Here is a 21,474-nt window from a genome sequence, read left to right as displayed (position 1 = left end):
AAAACCGAAATTGTATTTAGAACACTTAATGACACAAAAAGCTATTCATAACATTTTAATTGATACACTGAGTAAAAAATGCAGATTATAAATAGTTCATAAAGAGGGGTGGCTGTGTGGTGAAGTCAGTTAAGCACCCAACTCCTGATCTCAGCTCAGGTCACGATCTCACAGTTGGTGAGTTCAAGCCCACATCAGCCTCTGCACTGATGGCACAGAGCCTGCTTGGGATTCTCTCTCCTTCTCTCTGCCCCTCCCCTACTTGAACATGCTCGCCCTCTCTCTCTTAAAAAATAAACTTTAAAAATATAACAAACAGCTCAAAAAGTATTGAGCTGTATTATTTCATTCTAATTATAGATGTAGAAATACAAAAATATAGATAGAGGAAAAGGAAGAAAAACAGAGCTCTAAATATAATCAGAGGTCATTGTTAAGTAATAGGATTTATTTATTGTTTATTTTTTTCTTTCCACTCTTCTAAACTTCCCATTTAACTTTGACAGTAAACTTTAATAAGCAGGAAGAGAGTATCATCGACACACCAGATTAAAATATAAGTTGATGCTGGCAAAACTTGCAAATGGTTAGTGTATATGAGAGTTGAGTAGATATTAGAATACTCTAAAAATGAGAAAGATAAACATCTTCTGAATCTCTTCAAATCACTTGTTAATTATGCTTTTTGTCTGAATTAGAAAGACAAATTAGAAATACCTTGACAATATTTCATGAACTTCAAAGTCCTCTGCTGAAAAGATAAAAATCTAAATAATATTTACACTTTGTTATTTTCTAATAGCCTAAAGTAGGCCAAAGAAAAGTATTTGCAAGATAATTTCCAAATAAAGAAAAGATGGTCTCTCTCCTCTTGATAACCTTGCTAAAAAGTACCTATCTAGAGAGGCACCTTGATGGCTCAGTCAGTTAAGCATCCAACTTTGGCTCAGGTCATGATCTCATGGTTCATGGGTTCAAGCCCTGTGTCAAGCTCTGTGTTGACAGCTCGGAAGCTACAGCCTGCTTCGGATTCTGTGTCTCCATCTCTCTCTGCCCCTCCTCTGCTTGCACTCTATCTCTCTCAAAAATAAACAACAACAAAAACCTTTTTTTAAAGTAGCTATCTAGAGAACAAATTGGCAGTTGCCAGAGTGTAGGTGGGTGGGGGGATAGGTGATGGGGATTAAGAGTACACTTATTGTGATGAGCACTGAGTAATGTATAGAATTATCAAATCATTATACCATACACCTGAAATTAATATAAAACTGTATGTTAATTATACTTCAATTTTAAAAAATAAAAAAATTTTCTTCCAAAAAAGTAAAACTATGTAAATATCACTGTTCATTAATGTAGATGAATAATTACTTTACCAAACCTATGGAAATCAAATATAGTATAGTATGCATCTGAGTATACTTAATGTTGTGTTTAAGATGAAAAATTTCATTTTCTCTAATGTCAGAAAAGTAGCTTTTGCTACCTCATTCACTACACTTGCCTAAAACTAGAAAAGACACAAGAGTGAACTCTGTAGACAATATCATTCCATGTGAATCACATGTGCACAAAACCTACAAAAAATATCCCAACTAATGTACTTTACTTAAAAAAGCAAAATTAGGGGCTCCTGGGTGGCTCAGTCAGTTAAGGGTCCGACTTCTGCTCAGATCATGAACTCAGGATTCATGAGTTCCAGCCCCGCTTCAGGCTCTGTGCTGACAACTGGGAGGCTGGAGCCTGCTTCAGATTCTCTGTCTCCCTCTCTCTCTGCCCCTCCCCCGCTTGTGCTCTGTTTTCCTCTCAAAAATAAATAAACATTAAAAAAAAAAAGCAAAATTAATCTCTAGCATTTTCTTAAATCTAACCATGTCTTCACATTTTCTTTTCTTTTTCCTCCTGAAAGCTACATGACAGCCATCATTGTTCTTAAAATAGGACTTCAATCTCAGGAAACCGTACTTCAGTGACACTACTAAGAATGGATCATTAGGCACACCTAACCTGGGTGGCTCAGTCAGATGAGCGTCTGACTTAGGCTCAGGTCATGACCTCACAGTCTGTGAGTTCGAGCCCTGCATAGGGCTCTCTGCTGTCAGCACAGAGCCTGCTTCAGATCCTCATCCCCCCTCTCTGCACCTCCCCCACTTGCTCTCTTTCTTTCAGAAATAAACATTTTTTTAAAAATGGATCATTAAAGATAGTACTTTGCATTCAACACACTTTCTAACTGTATTATTATTTTTGCTTAGTTCTTTCTATTTTATACCTGTTGGGTACAAGGCATCATGCTAGTCATGCTGGAATAAAAAGTGTTTTGACATAAGAGTCTTATACTCTAACTGCCATAGAGAAGTCTGATTCTTGTTTAGGAGGATACAGCAACGTTGGTGAGGGAAACAAAGGCAAGAGAAACTTAGCTTAAATTAAATCTCCTTATAGCATGCAGCTCACTGACAGACACCTGAAACATGTAGAGCATGACCTTCCTCAAGCAACTCATGGCTGCCTGACTTCCTTAATGTTTTGTTTTATTAAAGACTAAAAGTAACCTTATCTTAACAGTAGCTAGCCCCTCAAGGTCCTGAAAGCCTTGCTTTCAAATTCCCTAGAAACTTATACTATCCCTAACCCATACTAACTTAAAAGTCTATCATCGGTCACTCCTCACAACCCCAGTGCAGCTCTTTCTGCCCACGGTTCCTGTCCCCGTGCTTTAATAAAATCACCTTTTTGTACCAAAGATGTCTTAACAATTCTTAGCCATGTGCTCAAGAACCCCATCAACATGACTTCTCACATTGAGAGTAGCAAGAAGCTCTCTCCTGGCACTTTTGCAAAACTTCTGAAGTAAAAATATATGAGAAATGGCTCCTGAGATTTTGCCAGTGGTACCCCTTGTTCCTGGGCATATTCCAGGAAAGGTGTTTTCTTTGATTTTGTTTGTTGTTTTGAAATTACTAAACATCAAGGGATACTATAAAAAGAACCAGAATCATAGGAACCCCTCTTAAATCCTCACAGCACATCTTTGGTAATTTCAAGTAGTGATTCTAAAAGCATTAAACATACCCATTTAAATGTAAGTACAAAGCACATGCTAGCTCAAATATAAGTGATTTTGGGGTTAGCCTCAACTTTCCTTCATAACATGCCATATACTGAACTTTGTAAAGAACGTAACTGAGACCCTAGGTTCCTTGTATGTGTTTTCTGTACCTCATGAGACTCTGGAAGCATGAGCCAGACAGCTCTAGTAATCATTTTACTGAATTAAAAGGTATACCAAGGCATGTTTACAAGTAAGAAAAAGACCCACCACAAAAAGAGCTTAGATGACCTTTGAGAGCTTCTGAGTTAGGATTATCTAATTCCACTACTCCCCAGTAAAATGAGTAATAGAAAGCTGAACATACTTCTTTGGGAGAAAATGCTATGCCACATTCCAGAGATGTCCCTTCCTCTACCTCCAGAGAATATATGTCAGGAAATGCAGGGTCTGTGAAATGCCCTAAAAGACATAAAAAAGAACATTTTTTTAAGTCAGATACATATCTATAATACCACTGTTAAATGTGGAAAATGAAACTTTGAGAAACCTCATAGGCGTGTCTATAACAATCAGAAAGCAGTTGCTAAAGTATCTGTGCAGGGCTTCATAAACTTGCTGTTGGTTAAAAAATTGCTCCTAATACCATGGTTCTAATCAGCCAAACTGACATTCAAAAATGGAACAAACATATTTAATCAGCAAATGGACGGTAAACCCAGTTTTAAAAACCTCCAAAGTCAAAGCAGCATATCACAGTCATATTCAGATGAATGTAGAAAGGAATGAAGGTCAAAGTCAGGTAATGGACCGAATCGTAGATCCAAGAAAGTGAGGGTCTCATTCTCCAGCAAAGACAGAGCAGCGAAGACCCAGACCTCCTCCTGATGGCTCCAAGTGTCCACAAAGAAGAAAAGCAGAATTTTATACAAGGTCACTCTTTGACAAAATGGAATCACTCTAGATACAAAAGCATTAGGTGAAGATAAAGAAACAACTGTCAAATAATAATGCAAACTTCAGGGTCAATAATTAAAACCACTTAAATAAATTTCTAAAAGAAGTTCCTGAAAGATCAAATGTTTGTTACAGTAGAACCTCTGTCCTCACTAAACAATTCTAAAAATCCTTTTTTCTCCCTAGAGTTTTCTGATTAACCCAAGGAATGGTAATTATTTCAATCACCTGTCAGGAAAAGAACTTCGATAACTCACTGACTGCACTCTCCTTCAACTTATTCAATTTCACTCACTTTGATGTATAACGTAAAAACCATTAGATGACTGAAAAGCCCATGAAGTGTGTATTAACACCAGCACTGTTTGTAATGTGGGAAAAGATATACATATTATACAGGAAAGAGTACCCACCTAGAATGAGTATATATCTAGAAGACAGAAAATATAATAAAAACAGAGGAATAAATATTCATAAATACATTAGGAATATATACAATAAAAATAAATTTTCATAAATATCATTGTAATATTTATTAACATATAGTTTATGAAATGCAATAATGCAAGACAGCTTCAAAAAGTATCTCTTAAGTGCCTATAATGTACACAGCACCATATTGGGTAAGTCTAGTAGAAAAGAAAACTTACAAACATAGTCCTTGACCTCAAAGAACTCACAGTGTGGTAGGGGAGTCAAACAGGTACACAGCTCTTTTTGATACAAGACAGAAATTGTTAGTACTATAATGAGACTTACACAATGTCCTAAGTGAGTAAAGATTAAAAAAATAATTTAAACAACTGGACAGGGATGGGGATGGGGTTAATGACTCCTAGGGACTTGTAAGGCTGAAGCTAATTTATAAAAGTGGTTGGATCCCAGGCACCAGGAACAGAAGAAGAAGCATCCTAGGAGAAGGGAACCCAGGGCCACTGGAAGGAAATGTGGAACACAGTCTGGCTACAGCAGAGAGAGAGAGAGAGAGAGAGAGAGAGAGAGAGAGAGAGAGAGAGAGGCTGGAACTTACAAGGGGAAAGATGACTGGAAAGACAAGGTGCAGTCCTACCTAAATGGCTCTCAACACTTCCTCTCCCTTAAATCCTCTATCCAATAATTGTGAAATGACCATGAGAAAAACCGTCTAATTTGTTGCAGAAGGGTAGTTATGTGGTCAAATACTTAATAATAACAGCATACATTTTTCAGAACACTTTAAGTATAAACTTTATTGTAAATTGTTAATAATTATTAAGATCAAGGGAAGTACTCCTAGACTGTGTCAGCAGCCTGCTGCTAAGAATCACTGCTATTGGTAACAGGAAGCCAGCAAAACTTTTTTTTTTAATGTTCATTTACTTATTTTGAGAGAGAAAACATGCACGCCAGCAGAGGAGGGGCAGAGAGAGAGAGAGAGAGAGAGAGAGAGAGAATGAATGAATTTCAAGAAGTTTCTGTGCTGTGATACCCTGACGCGGGGCTCAATCTCACAAACTGCGAGACTATGACCTGAGCAGAAATCAAGAGTCAGATGCTTAGCCGACTGAGCCACCCAGGTGCCCCCCAGCAAAACTCTGTGAGCAGAGGACAGATGTGATAAGATCCTTGCTTTAAGGAGACCACTCTCTGAAAAAGGTATGAGGAGAAAAGCTTGGAGGCAAGGGAAAATTGGAAAAGATAAAGTGGCCTAGAAGGGAGGCTTGACCCAGGGGTAAGGCCAAAGTGTAGAAACAAATGCCCTCTGCAGGCTAGCTTTACAGAAGAGCGAAGGGTCTGTGATCCATTGAACAAGGTGCATGAGAGTATATGAGGCAGAGGGCAAGAGTAAAGTGTTAAGCAACTGAAGTCACAATACTGAGACTGAAAAAAAAATATAGACTTCATATGTATTTCCAACTGCCTACTGTAATCATTCCTGAGCTAGGGCACAGTGTCCTCACACAGCATGCTCACCTAAACCTGATCCTCCTTCTATATTACATCAGATATGAAGTGTACTTCCAGTCACCTACCTCTTACAACCAAAAGCCGGGAAACACTGGAGCCTTGCTCCTCTTCCCTAATACCTGTGTCCACATGGTAACCAAGTCAGAGTATTTGTACTATCTCAGGACCGTGGCACTCCCTTCCCATCTCCAGCACCACTGCCTGTGTTCAGGCTTTCATCAGTTCTCACATTTAGGGCCACAATCCCTCGCTAATCTCCCTCTGGTCTTGCCCTTCTCATTCCCACATGTTCCCCCAGCCCATTCTCAACTTGGCTTCAAAAGAAAAATTAGCAAAATGTGAGCCTAAATCACACCACTGCCTGGATAATATATCCTTTAATGGTGCTGCCTAACCTCGAGGATAAAAGTCCAGAAAAGATCCTTAGTAACCTGGGTCTCACTTGCCTGTGCAGTCCAGTTCCTCCATGCTGTACACATCCTGAACTACTTGCCATATTAACTCATTTCTAGGCCTTTGCTTACACTCGTTCACATATTTCCTCTTCTTGTGTATCTCCTCCTCATTCTTCAAGACTCAGATTAGGCATCAGCTTCTCCAAGAAATCTTTCCTTACTACTGATTCTCAACGAGTTTTCCTGACATATGCTCCCTTAGCATCATGTACTGCCTTGTCTTATAGCATCTGCCATGCTATATGGTAATAACCTGATTTTCTGTCCAGCTGTCCTGTTACAGGTGGTCTTCATTTATCACTTAGATTCAATAGCCATCTTGCTCTGTACTGCTCTGTCCTGAATTCTACAGGTCGATTCAGCTAGACCCCGTTGTTCTTCTGCCTCTGATTCGGTTCAACCACAGGGAGACATAGCAGTGGGATGTCAGAAGGTAGGGGGTATTTATGCTCTCATGTCTTTACTGCATTGGCCACCATTCTGGCAATCACTGGACTCCATTACAGCTAAAGCTCTTATCAGTTGGTCCCTCTTTCAGTTTCACTGATCATGAGGCTCCAGTAATATCTTGCCTCCTCTTACTCCTTCAGGTGTGGAGGTAATAGTAGCTTCCATCCCTTGTTGATTTTTTAAGTTTATTTATTTTTGGGAGAGTGAGAGATTGCACAAGCGGGGGAGGAGCAGAGAGAGAGAGGGAAAGAACCCAAAGCAGGGTGCAGAATCCGAGATGTCAGCAAAGAGCCTGACGCGGGCTCAAACCCATGTACCATGAGATCATGACCTGAGCCACACGGGTGTCCCCCCTTATTGATTTCTTTTAACCCAACTCCCACCTCCATAGATAAATTCCTTCCTTAAATTCTCTTCAGTTAAACCCTTTGAATGAGTGATCTGTTGACTACTGAGACCCTGACTGATAAACTTACTGTTCACTTCTTAAGAACATAGAAAATTTCTTTTCTTTAAAGACTCAAAGTCTAGTATCTAGCCTATAATTGGTATTCAACAAATATTTATGGAAGAAGAAATGACCAAACCAATGGTTGGCAAGATTTTTCTGTAAGGGTCCAGATACTAAATACTGTAGGCTTTTCAAGCCATATGGTTTCTATCACAACTGTTCAACTCTGCCATTATAATATGCAAGGAGCCATAAATAATATGCAAGCAAATGAGTGGGTCTGTACTCCAATAAAACTTTATGTATAAAAACACATTTCAGGCCAGATTTAGCCACAGGCCTTACTGTGCCAACCGCTGGAGTAAACAAATGAAATGTCTTTATAGAAGCACCTATCTTTTGGAGCACATGGGTGGCTCAGTCAGTTAGTGTCCAACTCTTGACTGCAGTTCAGGTCATGATCTCACAGTTTGTGAGATCAAGCCCCGCATTGGGCTCTGTGCTGACAGCTTGGAGCCTGCTTAGGATTTTCTCTCTCCCTCTCTCTCTGCCCCTCCCCTGCTTGTGCTCTCTCTTCCCAAATAAATCCATTAAAAACTTAAAAAAAAAAATTAAAAAAAAAAGAAGTGCCTATCTTTTAAACTTAATGTGACATAAAGATACCTAATACATGAGTAAACAGATAGCTCTCCACAGACATTTACCTGAAATTCTTGGGCAATTAAAATTAGCAATTAATAATTTCATTTTCATTTATAATATATACTTACACATAACAGTCTTAACTAACTATATTAAATCAACTCATAAGCATAGTTATATGTTATGCATTAGCAAAATATTCTTATATTAATATTGGTATGTTTCCAGAAATAAAACCATGATGACTTATAGAGTATAACCCATAAGAAAAGCATGCACTGAGTAATTAAAAACATTTAAGAACAATTGCCCTTGACTTACAGTATTTTTCAAAATCGTACCTTAAAGCAACTTAAAACTGTTTAAAAGAGTATTAATATAGTATAAAAAATATACCTAATTTACGTTGGAACTCCAGAGAAAAATATTCAAAGTCTTGTAGATTAAATTCCACTCTGGCACGTGTTATACCTTTGTTTTTTATTATAAATGGAATAATCTGAGTAGCGCCAACATAGGTACCACTGAAGTTAAATACGCCCTAAAATTTAAAAAAGAGAAAGAATTAGAAAGCAGAGTAATATTCTATGAAAATAATGTAAACCAAAAATTATACTTTAAGAATCTTAAAGTTCTCATCACAAGAAAAAGTATTTAACTATGCTTGGTGAAATACATTAACTGGATTTATTATGGTGATCATTTTGCGACACATACAAATATCAGATCATTATGTGGTACTCCTAAAACTAAGATAATGTTATATGTTAGTTACACCTTGATAAAAACTTTACACTGTTATTTCTTATCAAGGACATTAACTACAGTATGCTATAAAAATTGGTCACATTTTCCTTCCTTCCCCCTACCTCCTATACGTAATCAGTTACCAAATCCTGTTCATTCTGCCTCCTTCACCTCTTATCCCTAACATAATTGTATGAAGTTAGTAACTCATCACTTTTCATTTCATTTCTGACCTGAACTTTCTCCAATTCTCCCCTCCACAACTAAGTCACAAATTAAACTAACCGTAAATCTGATCATATCACTTCCTATCTTAAAATGTGATGATTCTCCTTCAATTTCCACACAAAGCCCAAGTTTGTTAGCAGGGCTCATAAAGCTCATCTTGACCTTCCCCTGCCTCACCTAGCTCCACTCTTACCCCATGACTTCATATTTCAGCAAGCTATATGACCTGTCATTTCCAACCAATACCTGATGCTTCACCCTCTGTGTCTTTATCAATGTGTCCCTTCTGTTAGGAAGGCTTTTCTCTAACTTGAAATTGCCTGATAAAATATTATGTATCCTTCAAATCCCAGTTAGATAAACCAAAATTTATTATGCTGTGCTCAGAACTACTTCTCTTCCTTATATTTACTTACCATTACATCATAAAGACTGGTTATTTGTTTACAGATCTGTCTCTCCTAGTGGACCTTAGGCCTGATTCATTTTTATATCTCTAGTACCTGAAACCTAGCTTAAATATATGTAAGTCATGTTTATTGAATGTATTGTTTTTTTAATGTGCACAACTTGGTGAGTTTAAGATGCAGCTATTTTTTGTTTTTCGTTTTTTAATTTTTTTAATGTTTTTATTTATTTTAGAGAGAGAGAGACAGAATGCGAGCAGGGGAAGGGCAGAGAGAGAGAGACAGAATCCGAAACAGGCTCCAGGCTGCAAGCTGTCAGCACAGAGCCCGATGCGGGGCTCGAACTCACGAACCGTGAATCATGACCTGAGCTGAAGTTGATGCCCAACCGACTGAGCCATCCAGGCGCCCCTGCTTCCCTTATGTTAATCTGTTTTGTATCTTAAAGTCTTCATATGGGTGAAGTCATATGATATTTGTCTTTCTCTAATTTCGCTTAGCATAATACCCTCTAGCTCCATCCATGTAGTTGTAAATGGCAAGATTTCATTCTTTTTGATTGCTGAGTAATACTCCATTGTATATATATATATACCACATCTTCTTTATCCATTCATCCATCGATGGACATTTGGGCTCTTTCCACACTTTGCCTATTGTTGATAGTGCTGCTATAAACATGGGAGTTCATGTGTCCCTTCGAAACAGCATACCTGTATCCCTTGGATAAATACCTAGTAGTGCAATTGCTGGGTCGTAGAGTAGTTCTACTTTTAATTTTTGGAGGAACCTCCATACTGTTTTCCAGAGTTGCTGCACGAGTTTGCATTCCCACCAGCAGTGCAAAAGAGATCCTCTTTCTCCGCATCCTCGACCACATCTACTGTTGCCTGAGTTGTTCATGTTAGCCATTCTCACAGGTGGGAGGTGGTATCTAATTGTGGTTTTGATTTGTATTTCCCTGATGATGAGTGATGTTGAGCATCTTTTCATGTGTCAGTTGGCCATCTGGATGTCTTTTGTGGAGAAGTGTCTACTCATGTCTTTTGCCCATTTCTTCACTGGTTTATTTGTTTTTTAGGTGTTGAGTTTGATAAGTTCTTTATAGATTTTAGATACTAACCCTTTATCTGTTATGTCATTTGCAAATATCTTCTCCCATTCCGTTGGTTGCCTTTTAGTTTTGCTGATTGTTTCCTTCGCTGTGCAGAAGATTTTCATTTTGATGAGGTGCCAATAGTTCATTTTTGCTTTTGTTTCCCTTGCCTCCAGAGACGTGTTGAGTAAGAAGTTGCTGAAATCAAGGTCAAAGAGGTTTTTGCCTGCTTCCTCCTCGAAGATTTTGATGGCTTCCTGTCTTATGTTTAGGTCTTTCAACCATTTTGAGTTTATTTTTGTGTATGGTGTAAGAAAGTGGTCCAGCTTCATTCTTCTGCATGTCGCTGTCCAGTTTTCCCAGCACCACCTGCTGAAGAGACTGTCTTTATTCCATTGGATATTCTTTCCTGTTTTGTCAAAGATTAGTTGGCCATACGTTTGTGGATCCATTTCTGGGTTCTCTATTCTGTTCCATTGATCTGAGTGTCTGTTTTTGTGCCATTGAATGTATCTTAACTTCAGCAGACGTGCCAAGCATGTGCTGACATCACAAAACTCTGTAGGATTCCTCTTTTGGCAGAATTACTACATTTTAGCCTTACAGTTTCTAAGTAAAAGAATTATACATAACATTAAAGAGAAATGTTGAGGAAAATATTGCATTACGGTCAAATGGCCACTATCTGTTTCACTTATAATGTCAACCTAATTCTACAGGTGAAATCTGTAAAATCCGATATGGGTAGTAAAAGTCTGATGCTTTGTATATGCACAAAAATCACTCCTCTTTTGCCATGCCGGTCTTGTCCATATGTTCATTTGGATAAAATTTCATAATTGTTTTTAAGATACATATTCCATGCCATACAGTTATTAAATGTATTGCTGACAAAGGTGCCTGGATGGCTTAGTCGGTTAAACGTCCATCTCTGGATTTCAGCTCAGGACATGATCTCATGGTTTGTGAGTCTGAGCCCCACGTTGGGCTTTGTGCTGAGAGCGTGTACCCTGCTTGGGACTCTCTCTTTCCCTCTCTCTCTGCCCCTCCCGTGCTCACTCACTCTCAAAAATAAACTTTAAAAATCTTTTAAAAAATAAAAATAAATACATGTATTACTGATAATATCTGCTGATGCCAGAATATTATTTTTAAAAGGCAGCTAGGCAGCTATGCTTAAAATTCAACATATTAAGGAATATTGATATATATTAATATCAAGTCTTAAAAAATTACTCGATTGTACCATAACATGCAAAGCATGCCACAAATTCCTTTAGGGTGTGGAAATTAAATAGTAAAAGTCTCCATATACTTCTAATATTGTTCAAGGAGAAACACTATAGCAATGGAAAAAAGCACTCTGGATACTAAGGGTTTAGTCTCGAAGAATCACCACAGTCTTGGACAAGCTAGCCTAGTATATGCCAATTGATGTGGACTTATCATGTCTTCAACACCAAATAAAATAAAGGTTAGAAAATTATAACTCAACGGGGCACCTGGGTGGCTCAGTCAGTTAAGTGTCTGACTTCGGCTCAGGTCATCATCTCACGGTCCTTGAGTTCAAGCCCCCACCTAAGGCTCTGCGCTAACAGCTCAGAGCCTGGAGCCTGCTTCAGATTCTGTGTGTCCCTCTCTCCCTCCCTCCCTCCCTCCCTCCCTCTCTCTCTCTCTCTCAAAAATACACAAACATTAAAAAAAAATTAGTTAGAAAATTATAACTTAAAGCAAGACACTAGAATTGTGGTGATGCCATTAAAGTACAGAATAGAAATGAGGCCCTACTGGAGGCACTGGCAGCCTCATCAAGATCTGCTCAATTTAATTCAGCACCAGAATGGTGTCAGGTGCTGCAGTACTAGTGGGAGACAAAAACAGATGTGCAGATGACCTCAAAATAATAGGACAAATGCTATGATGAAGATGTTCCCAGAGTTTAAGATGTTTGTAACATGTTATAAATTCCACAATGGAGGGGCATATGAGCCTGCTTTGAAGGATTACAGTTAAATTTTTTGGGTAGATGAGACCAGACTTAATTCCTGAGAGACTTGCCAGGGGAAAAAAAAAAAAAAAGTATGTGTGTGTATGTACTCTGTCAATTGTAGGACAGAGTTTTAGCAGGGTACAGAGCAATGATTTAAAAAATAAACACAACTAGGGGTGCCTGGATGGCTCAGTCGGTTAAGCATCCGACTTCAGCTCAGGTCATGATCTCACAGTTCGTGAGTTCGAGCCCCACATGAGGCTCTGTACTGACGGTGTGGAGCCTGTCGCTCGCATCGAGTTCTGTGTCTCCCTCTTTCTGCCCTTCCTCCATCCCTGCACACTCTCTCTCTCAAAAATAAAGAAACATTAAAAATACATACATACATATATACAACTATAGTTCAGAAAATGCAAATCAAGACCACAGTGAGATATCATTTTATACTTAATAGATAGATAAACATGAAGTCTTACAATACAACTTATGGAAAAAAAGGATGTGGGGTATTGGAAACTTGAGAAGAAAATATGGAAACTATCTTGTGAAGCCAAAAATGCACATATTCTGCGACTCAGCAACTCCACTCCTAGAGGAACACTGGCATTTGTACCTTGTAAGATATGTACACAAATGTTCCCAGCTGTCATGTTTGTAGTAACCAGAAAACAGAAACACTTCATTGAATGGACAGCGGAATGGATCTACAAATTACAACAGGTCTACTACAACATAACGGACTACTAAGCAGAAGTGAGAAGGAAAAAAATACAGCTACACACAATTTAGATAAACTTTGCAAATATAACAGTCAGTTAAAACTAACTCACCAAAGACTACACACAGCACATGTTTGTTACAAAGCTCAAAAATGAACGAGCCAGGGGCGCCTGGGTGGCTCAGCTGGTTGAGCATCCAACTTTAGCTCAGGTCATGATCTTGCGGTCTGAGAGTTCGATCCCTGTGTCGGGCTCTGTGCTGGCAGCTCAGAGCCTGGAGTCTGCTTCAGCTTCTGTGTCTAGCCACCCAGCCACCTCGTTCAGTGGTAAATAATTAAACCTTCATTTCATATTATGCTTCATCACTTATACTACATATATAAATTTCGATGTGCCAAAGTATTATATAATAAAGTATTTTTAAACATAAATGGGTTGACTAGGGACACAAAACACAAGTCACCACACTTATAAACCAGTTCCACAAATAGGTAACATACTCACCGGGTTAATTTCCACATCAGCAATCTCAACAGATCCACCAATCCTAAGGTCTATGACATTTGCACGGCGAATAGCAACCTTATTTAAGAGAAATATAAAACTTTGTAGAAACCGCATTAAAATCTCCTCGCATCTTGCTAAAGTGTTACCTGGCATTTCGTAATATTTTAAAATTCAAATACTCATACCATATTATAAATGTCACAAGATTTATTCTGGCAGTTGTCATCGCATTTCTTGTTATGCAGAATTTGTTCCTAAGATGAATGAATGTTCAACTCTCAAAAACCTACACCACAAGCAGGACCAGTTCACAGCTTATGAATTTGATGACAGAGTTCTACCCATGTGACTAGATGTTATTGCCACTCCCTGTATCCCTTTTATATTTACCTAATTTCAAGAGATTATTCAAAATTAAAACAGACAGGGCACTGAGTACAAACACTTCTTCCCATGGCGAGACACTAACATCCACAATGACCATAATAATGAAAGTAGCTAAAAAACATTGCTGAGTAAATGGGCCAGGAATCGTGCTAAATACATTGTCTCCTTATTATTCCTCAGTATCCTGTGAGGTCTGAACATCCTAATTTCCAACTCAGGAAAATTGAGGCTCAGAGAGGCAGAGGATTTTGCTTTTTTCTTGATGTCTCAGAACAGCAGTGGCTAAATTTGAACAAAGGACTACCTGAACACTCAACTGCCTCCGGGAAAATTAAGATAGTGAAATAAGAATTTCGTTTCACGAATTCCTACAAAATTAGAAATGTAGATTAACTGAATATTAAAGTGTCTAAGCAAAATCTCAGAACCACAATAACAGCATTCGCTGAAAGTCTTACCTGTATAAGAATAGAGTATAACAAGTCTGGATTTAAATCTAAATATATATCTAAGAAAGAGATATAAATGTATTTTACCCTTTCTACAGAAACTCAGTGACACTATACTTTCTGTATATTGTATGATATGAATATATTGTACCCTTTCTACAGAAAGTCAGTGACAGTGTACATAGACAAATAAACTCCAAATTATCATTTGTTCAAAATTATTGGGGAAAGCTATGTGCCATTTAATTTTATTAACTAAATCAGTATATTCATAATATTATACAACTTCCAAATTTTATTTAAAGAATATATACTATAAAAACAAAATACTTGACTAAAATCATAAAAAGCATCATTTAATGATTCAGAGGAAATTACAAATCAACATGTTCTTCATTGATGAACCCCATACATAATCTCAACTTTTCAGGGCTGTTTTTTACCCACCTCCACATCATTTGTCATCCACTGAATCTACGACAGAAACTAACATAAAATTTGTGCCCAGGAAATATGTGTTGAGCGGATGAATAAATGAATCTTATTATATTTTGTTAAAAAGGTAAGCATTGTAAAAACAGCATAACCTTCTAAAATACAGTAGAAATTAATCTTTTAGTAAAATCTGTATTTTAGTGGCATTATTTTTTATGTTTTCCAGAATATTATATAAAAAAATTCTGCTGAAATCTCAGACCATATACCACAATATATAATTTATAAACACCCTTCAATACATATTTCTTTTTAAAAGTAAGATACAATCATTTGATGGTTTATTTGGGACAATTTTTGGTGTTTATCACATTAATAATATTGTCAAATTATTTAAAAATTAACTGTTAGGGGAAATTAAGGATAAAATAGAGGATATATCCAAAACTATTCATTTTGATTTGATAAGTGTACCTATCATTTCTAATGTAAGTAAATATACACAGTTGATCATTAGACTGAATATCAAGAGTATTCCATTCCTTGGGGCACCTGGGTGGCTCAGTCAGTTAAGCGTATGACTTCAGCTTAGGTCACGACCTCACGGTTTGTGAGTTTGAGCCCCGCACCTGGCTCTGTGCTGACAGCTCAGAGCCTGGAGCCTGCTTTGGATTCTGTGTCTCCCTCTCTCTCTGCCCCTCCCCAACTCTCTCTCTCACTCTCTCTCTCTCTCTCTCTCTCTCTCTCAAAAATAAATAAACATTAAAAATTTTTAAAAAAGAGTATTCCACTCCTTGAGTTTATAATAACATTTATCAGAGACTGGTCTTATGTTTTATTTGTTCTGTTTAGCGATCACTTAGAGAAGCCTCTAAAATCAAGGTAATATCTTTTCCTATTTAAATAGCTCTAAGAATATAAACTGGTACACATTTTATGCATGCTATAAAATATAGATGTTAACACCATATAGAATTTGCCTACAATTCATAAAGTCATTGAAGCTACTTAGAATTAACATTCCAAAATTGATTAATTTTTCTTAAGGTATCTAGTTAAATCAAATATCTAATTAATGTCATGTAAAAAAGTCATCCTTTCCTCTATGACTAATGAAGACTTAGCACAACTTAGAAACACCAAACATCATTCTAATTTCATGTGAAAAATGCCTCATACTGATGAAAGGTATCCATTTCAACTTAGTAGAAATTTCCATTACTAACTTTCACCAAAATATTTTCTACAAATCCTCTTGCCAGGTTCTGCTAACCATTTCTATAAGATTATACAGGTAAAGTTGCTTATTTCACAGACCTCTAAAAACTGCATATTTTAGAGGTAACTCAACTGCTAAAAAAAATAACACAAATTTTAAAACCAATTGATTAGTATCATAAACCATTAAACCATTAAACCCTATTCCCATTAGAAGAAATCATTAAAACAAGTTTTCTAAGAATAAAACACACACAACATTTTACAGTATTATACCTACTATTATAAATATCTAAAAACAACCAAACAAATCCACATAGACATACATAAGGTATGAATACATATATGCATAAACATACCTTTGCTCTTGTATCAAATTTTTCTGCTACAGTTGGTGTACAGGAGATATTGAGAACAGTTAGTTCCCCAAATGGAATTATTCCTTGTGATGGAACAATATTAATGGTAGACAAAAGACTCTGGTCACAAACCTGTAAGTGAAAATTTGCAGAAATGCTACATTATCCCTTTAAAGTTACTGTTCTGAAGCTTTCATAAGAAAGCTTCCAAACTACTACCTAGAGAGAGGACCCTGGGCACAGAGCATGAGATGATTTTGTAATAAGTTTTCAAACACTAGACGCACAAATAAACTTCAAGAAGGGTTTGTAGCCCTAACCCAGGAAACAGAAATTTCGGTAGTGGTGGCATCCAATTGAAAAAAAGATGATGAAGTTTATTGTCTGGAACGTTTTCAAGACACTGCAAAACTTACAAGGATGAGACATATCTGTTAGAGAAGATGACAAAATTCTAGATACTACTTTGATAGTTTGTCTTTTTCCTGACAGTAAATACTGAAAGCAACATTACAGGGCTGGGGGGGGGGGGGGGCGGGGGGAGGAGAGCAAGATGATAACCCTCCTCTTCTCTGTTATCTCCTTGATAACATAATGCCTAAGATATCATTTTGATCTTCGAAAAAGTTCTAAGCACCTTACCAAAGGATTTATGGTGTGGTTTCTCAGAGGCTAATTTAGGAGTATCTACCATGCTTGAAGCCAGAATAATTTAAAGGAAAATTGGCTAAGGTATTTTTGGAATGAAGGAGCAAATAGACCTCAGAAGTAGTTTTCAAGCAACAGAATAGATAAAGGTATCTGGGTTTTTCTGTTTTTGTTTTTGTTTTTTTTTCTTTTCGTTTGGGCAGAAGAAGACATGTAGATACAAAGCCTGAATGAAAAGTTTCAAACACTAACCTCTACTGGGAGATCTTAATATATTTTTAAGCAAAAAAAATTCTATCACCACTTTAAACACCCCTCACCCTGTAATTCAAATCAGGAACAACAAGTATAAAAAGAGTATCTTTAGAAGGATCTTGCTCTAGGTCCCAGTTTCTACCATAATAGTCCTGATGATAGAGTGAAAATGAAGAAAGAAGGAAAAACATGTAATTAAATATAGAGTTGTAATAGCAACAATGGATACTTTCTGAAGTGTTATTTTTTCAAATTATCTTTTCAATAAGACAAAATGACAGGAAGAAAAAGAAGGGTAAGAAGAAAAAGACAGACTAAGGGAGGGAAAAAAAGGAGAAAAACTTATTGTGGGAAATTACAAGGACAAAGTAGATGAAATGTACTCAGATAAGTCTCATACGAAATATTATGAGACTAATATTAGCATCAGCCAATTTATAAAGCAACACTACAGTGTTCATGGCAAAAGATTAATTCAAATTATAATGTGATATGCTCCAAACAAGATCCCAAGATTCTACATTACCTTGAAATAAGCATGGTTTTGTCCTACATTGTGTAGAATCGCTTTCCTCCAAGTTGTTAAACCTTGAGGGCTATTACTGAAGAGGATCCTTGGCTCCAAAAATACGACCTTGGTGTGGCCAACCTAATAATAAAAGAGAAGTTATGATAGAAATAATAATAAATATTTTTATCCCCTACCAAATGACTCAAATTTTTTCAGCTTCATGGAAATTTCTAGAATATGAAGTGTTATCAAATGTTATGATGTACTTAAGAGAAAGGAAAAATAGAATGGAAGATCTAAAACGTACTGCTAAACAGAGGAAGGCAGGGGGATTAAGACAACTCAATGGAGAAAGTAAATATGAGACTTAGAATCATGTAGATTAATCACTGAAGGAGATCTTAGAAATCATCTATCCAACCATGTACAGGGTGTTACCATGTGCTCTGCAAAAGTAAAGAGTTCAAGAGTCCCCTAGCATAGGAAATAGTGTGCCAAATGAAATTATATTGACACGTTTTTACTAGAAGTCTTCTCTTAGCACTTAATATGTTGATAATGCACACTTTGCTTATCTGAGAATGAGGTAGTTCACTGTGATTCAGAGTTACTTAGGCACAGAACTCCTCCTTAACCCTGCACAAATAACTTCCCCAACTACAGTATCATAGGACACTCTGTGAAAATGCTGATATGATCTATCTCTCCTATTTCACAGGAAAGGAAACAATAACAAAGGGGAACTGGAACTCAAGTAGTCCAATTCCTTATTCAGTGCTCTTTATACCACGTCCTATTATCTCTATCTATGATGAATTATTTATTGTCTTAGGAGGTTTTAATACTTTCTTATAATTATTTGAAGAATATGACTTGGGAAATTGGAATAATAGATTTGTAAACAAAGCTAATAGGGGCGCCTGGGTAGCTCAGTCAGTTAAGCGTCTGACTTCGGGTTAGGGTTGTGATCTCACGGTTCGTGGGTTCTAGCCCGATGTCAGGCTCTGTGCTGATAGCTCAGAGCCTGGAACCTGCTCCATATTTTGTGTCTCCCTCTCTGCCTCTCTCCTGCTCACTTCTCTTTCTCTCTTTCTCTCTCTCTCTCTCTCAAAAATAAATAAAATGTTAAAAAAAACATTTTAAAAATTAAAAAAATAAACAAAGCTAACATAACAAAGTGGTCAACTAAATACTTCATAAATTAATGACAATGAACATTTTATTTAATCACTTCATGTTCCTCCATCTTTACTTTCTTAAGAGAAACACTTCACAATTCATTTAACTTTAAGGATGTCAAGAATTTATCATAAAATAACCTAACCCATTATTGAGATCTCAGACTTTATTTTTAAGCAATCCTAGGGTAGGAAAGTGGACACATTTTAACAAAGGGTAACAGCAAAGACTGTGGAGGCAAAGAGATCTGGATAGAAATTCCATCTAGAGCATTTACTGCATGTGTGAACTCACCGTCGTTAATTACCCACCCTAATCCTGCATTTCCTCATCCATCAACTGAGTCATAAATACAGCCTTACAGAGTTGTTGTAAAGATTAAATTAGAAAATACATGAATAGCATTTAGCATCCTGCCTGATACAAAGTAACTAATAAATGACATTACTAATGCAAAGCCTAAACTACTAAATTGTTCATCTTTTATCTGTTAGAAAAAATACACATGGGGTATGTGAGCAAATTTCTATTAGTAACTTTGTCATACACAGTTATGAAAGCAACAGTTAAAGAACTATGTGCATATATTCACCAAAATACATCTATAAAAATGTCAACAGAAGCACTATTATAGTAGTGATAAATCTGAAACAATCCAAATCCCCATCAGCTGTGTGATAGAAAAATGATGGTATAGTCACACAATGGAATACTATTCAGGAATGAGAATGAATACACTGTCACCACACGTTTCAGAATAGACAAAGCCCACAAACCTAATGATGAACAAAAGAAGCCAGACATAAAAGAGAACACATGTTTTGATTACATTTAAATAAAGCTCATAACAAAGATTAATCTATGTCCTTAGAAGTAAGAATAGTGATGACTCTGGGAGGGATGGAGTGACTAGAACTGTAAATTGGGGAGGGAAGGATGGTTCTTGTGGAATATTAGTCATATGCTATTTCTTGATCTGGTTAATCTGGGTGTGAGTTACAAAGGTGCCATCAGTCTGTAAAGACTGAACAATATGGAAATCATAATATACTTTTCTGTATGTATAATATATACTGTGTGTATACTAAATACTTCAATAGAAAGTTTTTTAAAGAACAGTAAGTAATTTAAACATAGGGAAAAAAGTAAGGTCCTGCTGATTTCAAGCCTAGAGCAGAGGAAAGACTGTACTGATTGATGCCATCATTAAAGTGGATGAATCTCTTATCTCTTAAAGCTATGAGGTCCTTCATAGCCAAAATATTTAAGAGCATGATCATGGCCTGGAGATAGAGACGAGATGTAATAAAACAGCATTGACTTGTTAAATTACTACCAATATTGGAAAGAAAATTTAGTACACAAGTAAAGTGGATTCTTGGTGATGACAAGGCATGAATTTAAGGCCTTCTGGGCTCTACCACAGAATGTTAAAATCAACATACTGCAGTTTTAACTTTGCTCATTTTTATTAAGCAGTATGTTCTATAAAAATAAGAATTTCCATATCTCCTTACTATGTAAATTACATGATCCATTTCACACTGAGTTATTAATTACTACTAGAATTCTAACAAGGCATTATAGTAGGACAAAAACACAATTTTTTCCATTTTTCTTTTCTTTTAATGAAGTAATTGTTAAGTGGCTCTCATGCTATTTTATGTTTATAAAGGCTCTAATAACAATCTAGTACCATTGGCATCAAAGTCTTGGATTTCTGAGTTAATTCTAGGTAACACAATACCATTTTTTAGCAAAGTCTTCATTTATGGTAGAGAAGTGGTACCAAGAGGATGGGTAATTCAGTTAAAAAAATACTGAAAGGAAAATCAGTTTTACTAATATATATATACCTAACTATACACACATATATATGCCCGACCAATTTAGAGTCTTCAAAATAAAAATCATATCCAATGGAAATCATTACTTGTGCAACACATTTTAGGGTCATTGTGTTTCCTTCATTGACGTGAAGAACAAATTCTCCCCTTTCCGGAGAACTGAAACCTGGCTGCCAAGTTACTTCACATTGCAAGGAGGAATATGGTTCAACAGTGCCTACAGAGGATTTAGAAAGAACAGATATGGACCATATTTTAATTGTATTTATTTTAATATCCAAAATAAGAGCTGGCATAAAAATGTAATGACATTATATAACAAATTATTTAAATTAAATTCAAAATATAGGGAAATACTATATGAGAGATTATCAAATGAGTACAGACCTAGAGAATTTGATTAAAAGCTAACATGCATACCTTATTTTCCAATTTTATTAAGCAGATCAAAATATTTGACAAAAAGTATGCCAGTATTTAGCAAACTTTCTCCTTCATGTGTCCCAACACTCTGAAATACTTATTAACATCACTCATT

The 21,474-nt window shown here is 36.5% G+C and overlaps 1 protein-coding gene across 1 annotated transcript in view; it reads right to left on the bottom strand.

The window, feature by feature from the left end:
• The window catches only part of CFAP47 (cilia and flagella associated protein 47), a 540,470-nt gene that overhangs the window by 449,672 nt on the left and 69,324 nt on the right, over positions 1 to 21,474 (bottom strand). Inside the window, exons 16-21 of the mRNA XM_058712583.1 lie at positions 21,023 to 21,153; positions 17,926 to 18,048; positions 16,497 to 16,628; positions 13,646 to 13,723; positions 8,351 to 8,495; positions 3,420 to 3,514 (exon numbers count right to left, since the gene is read on the bottom strand). Coding sequence (XP_058568566.1) covers positions 3,420 to 3,514; positions 8,351 to 8,495; positions 13,646 to 13,723; positions 16,497 to 16,628; positions 17,926 to 18,048; positions 21,023 to 21,153 — 704 coding nt within the window. The remainder of the gene's footprint in view (positions 1 to 3,419; positions 3,515 to 8,350; positions 8,496 to 13,645; positions 13,724 to 16,496; positions 16,629 to 17,925; positions 18,049 to 21,022; positions 21,154 to 21,474) is intronic.

Source organism: Neofelis nebulosa, chromosome X (assembly GCF_028018385.1).
Source record: "Neofelis nebulosa isolate mNeoNeb1 chromosome X, mNeoNeb1.pri, whole genome shotgun sequence".
Classification (NCBI taxonomy): Eukaryota; Metazoa; Chordata; class Mammalia; order Carnivora; family Felidae; genus Neofelis; species Neofelis nebulosa.
The sequence above is the reverse complement of the archived record's forward strand: the minus strand, read 5'-3'. Positions and strand labels throughout refer to the sequence as shown.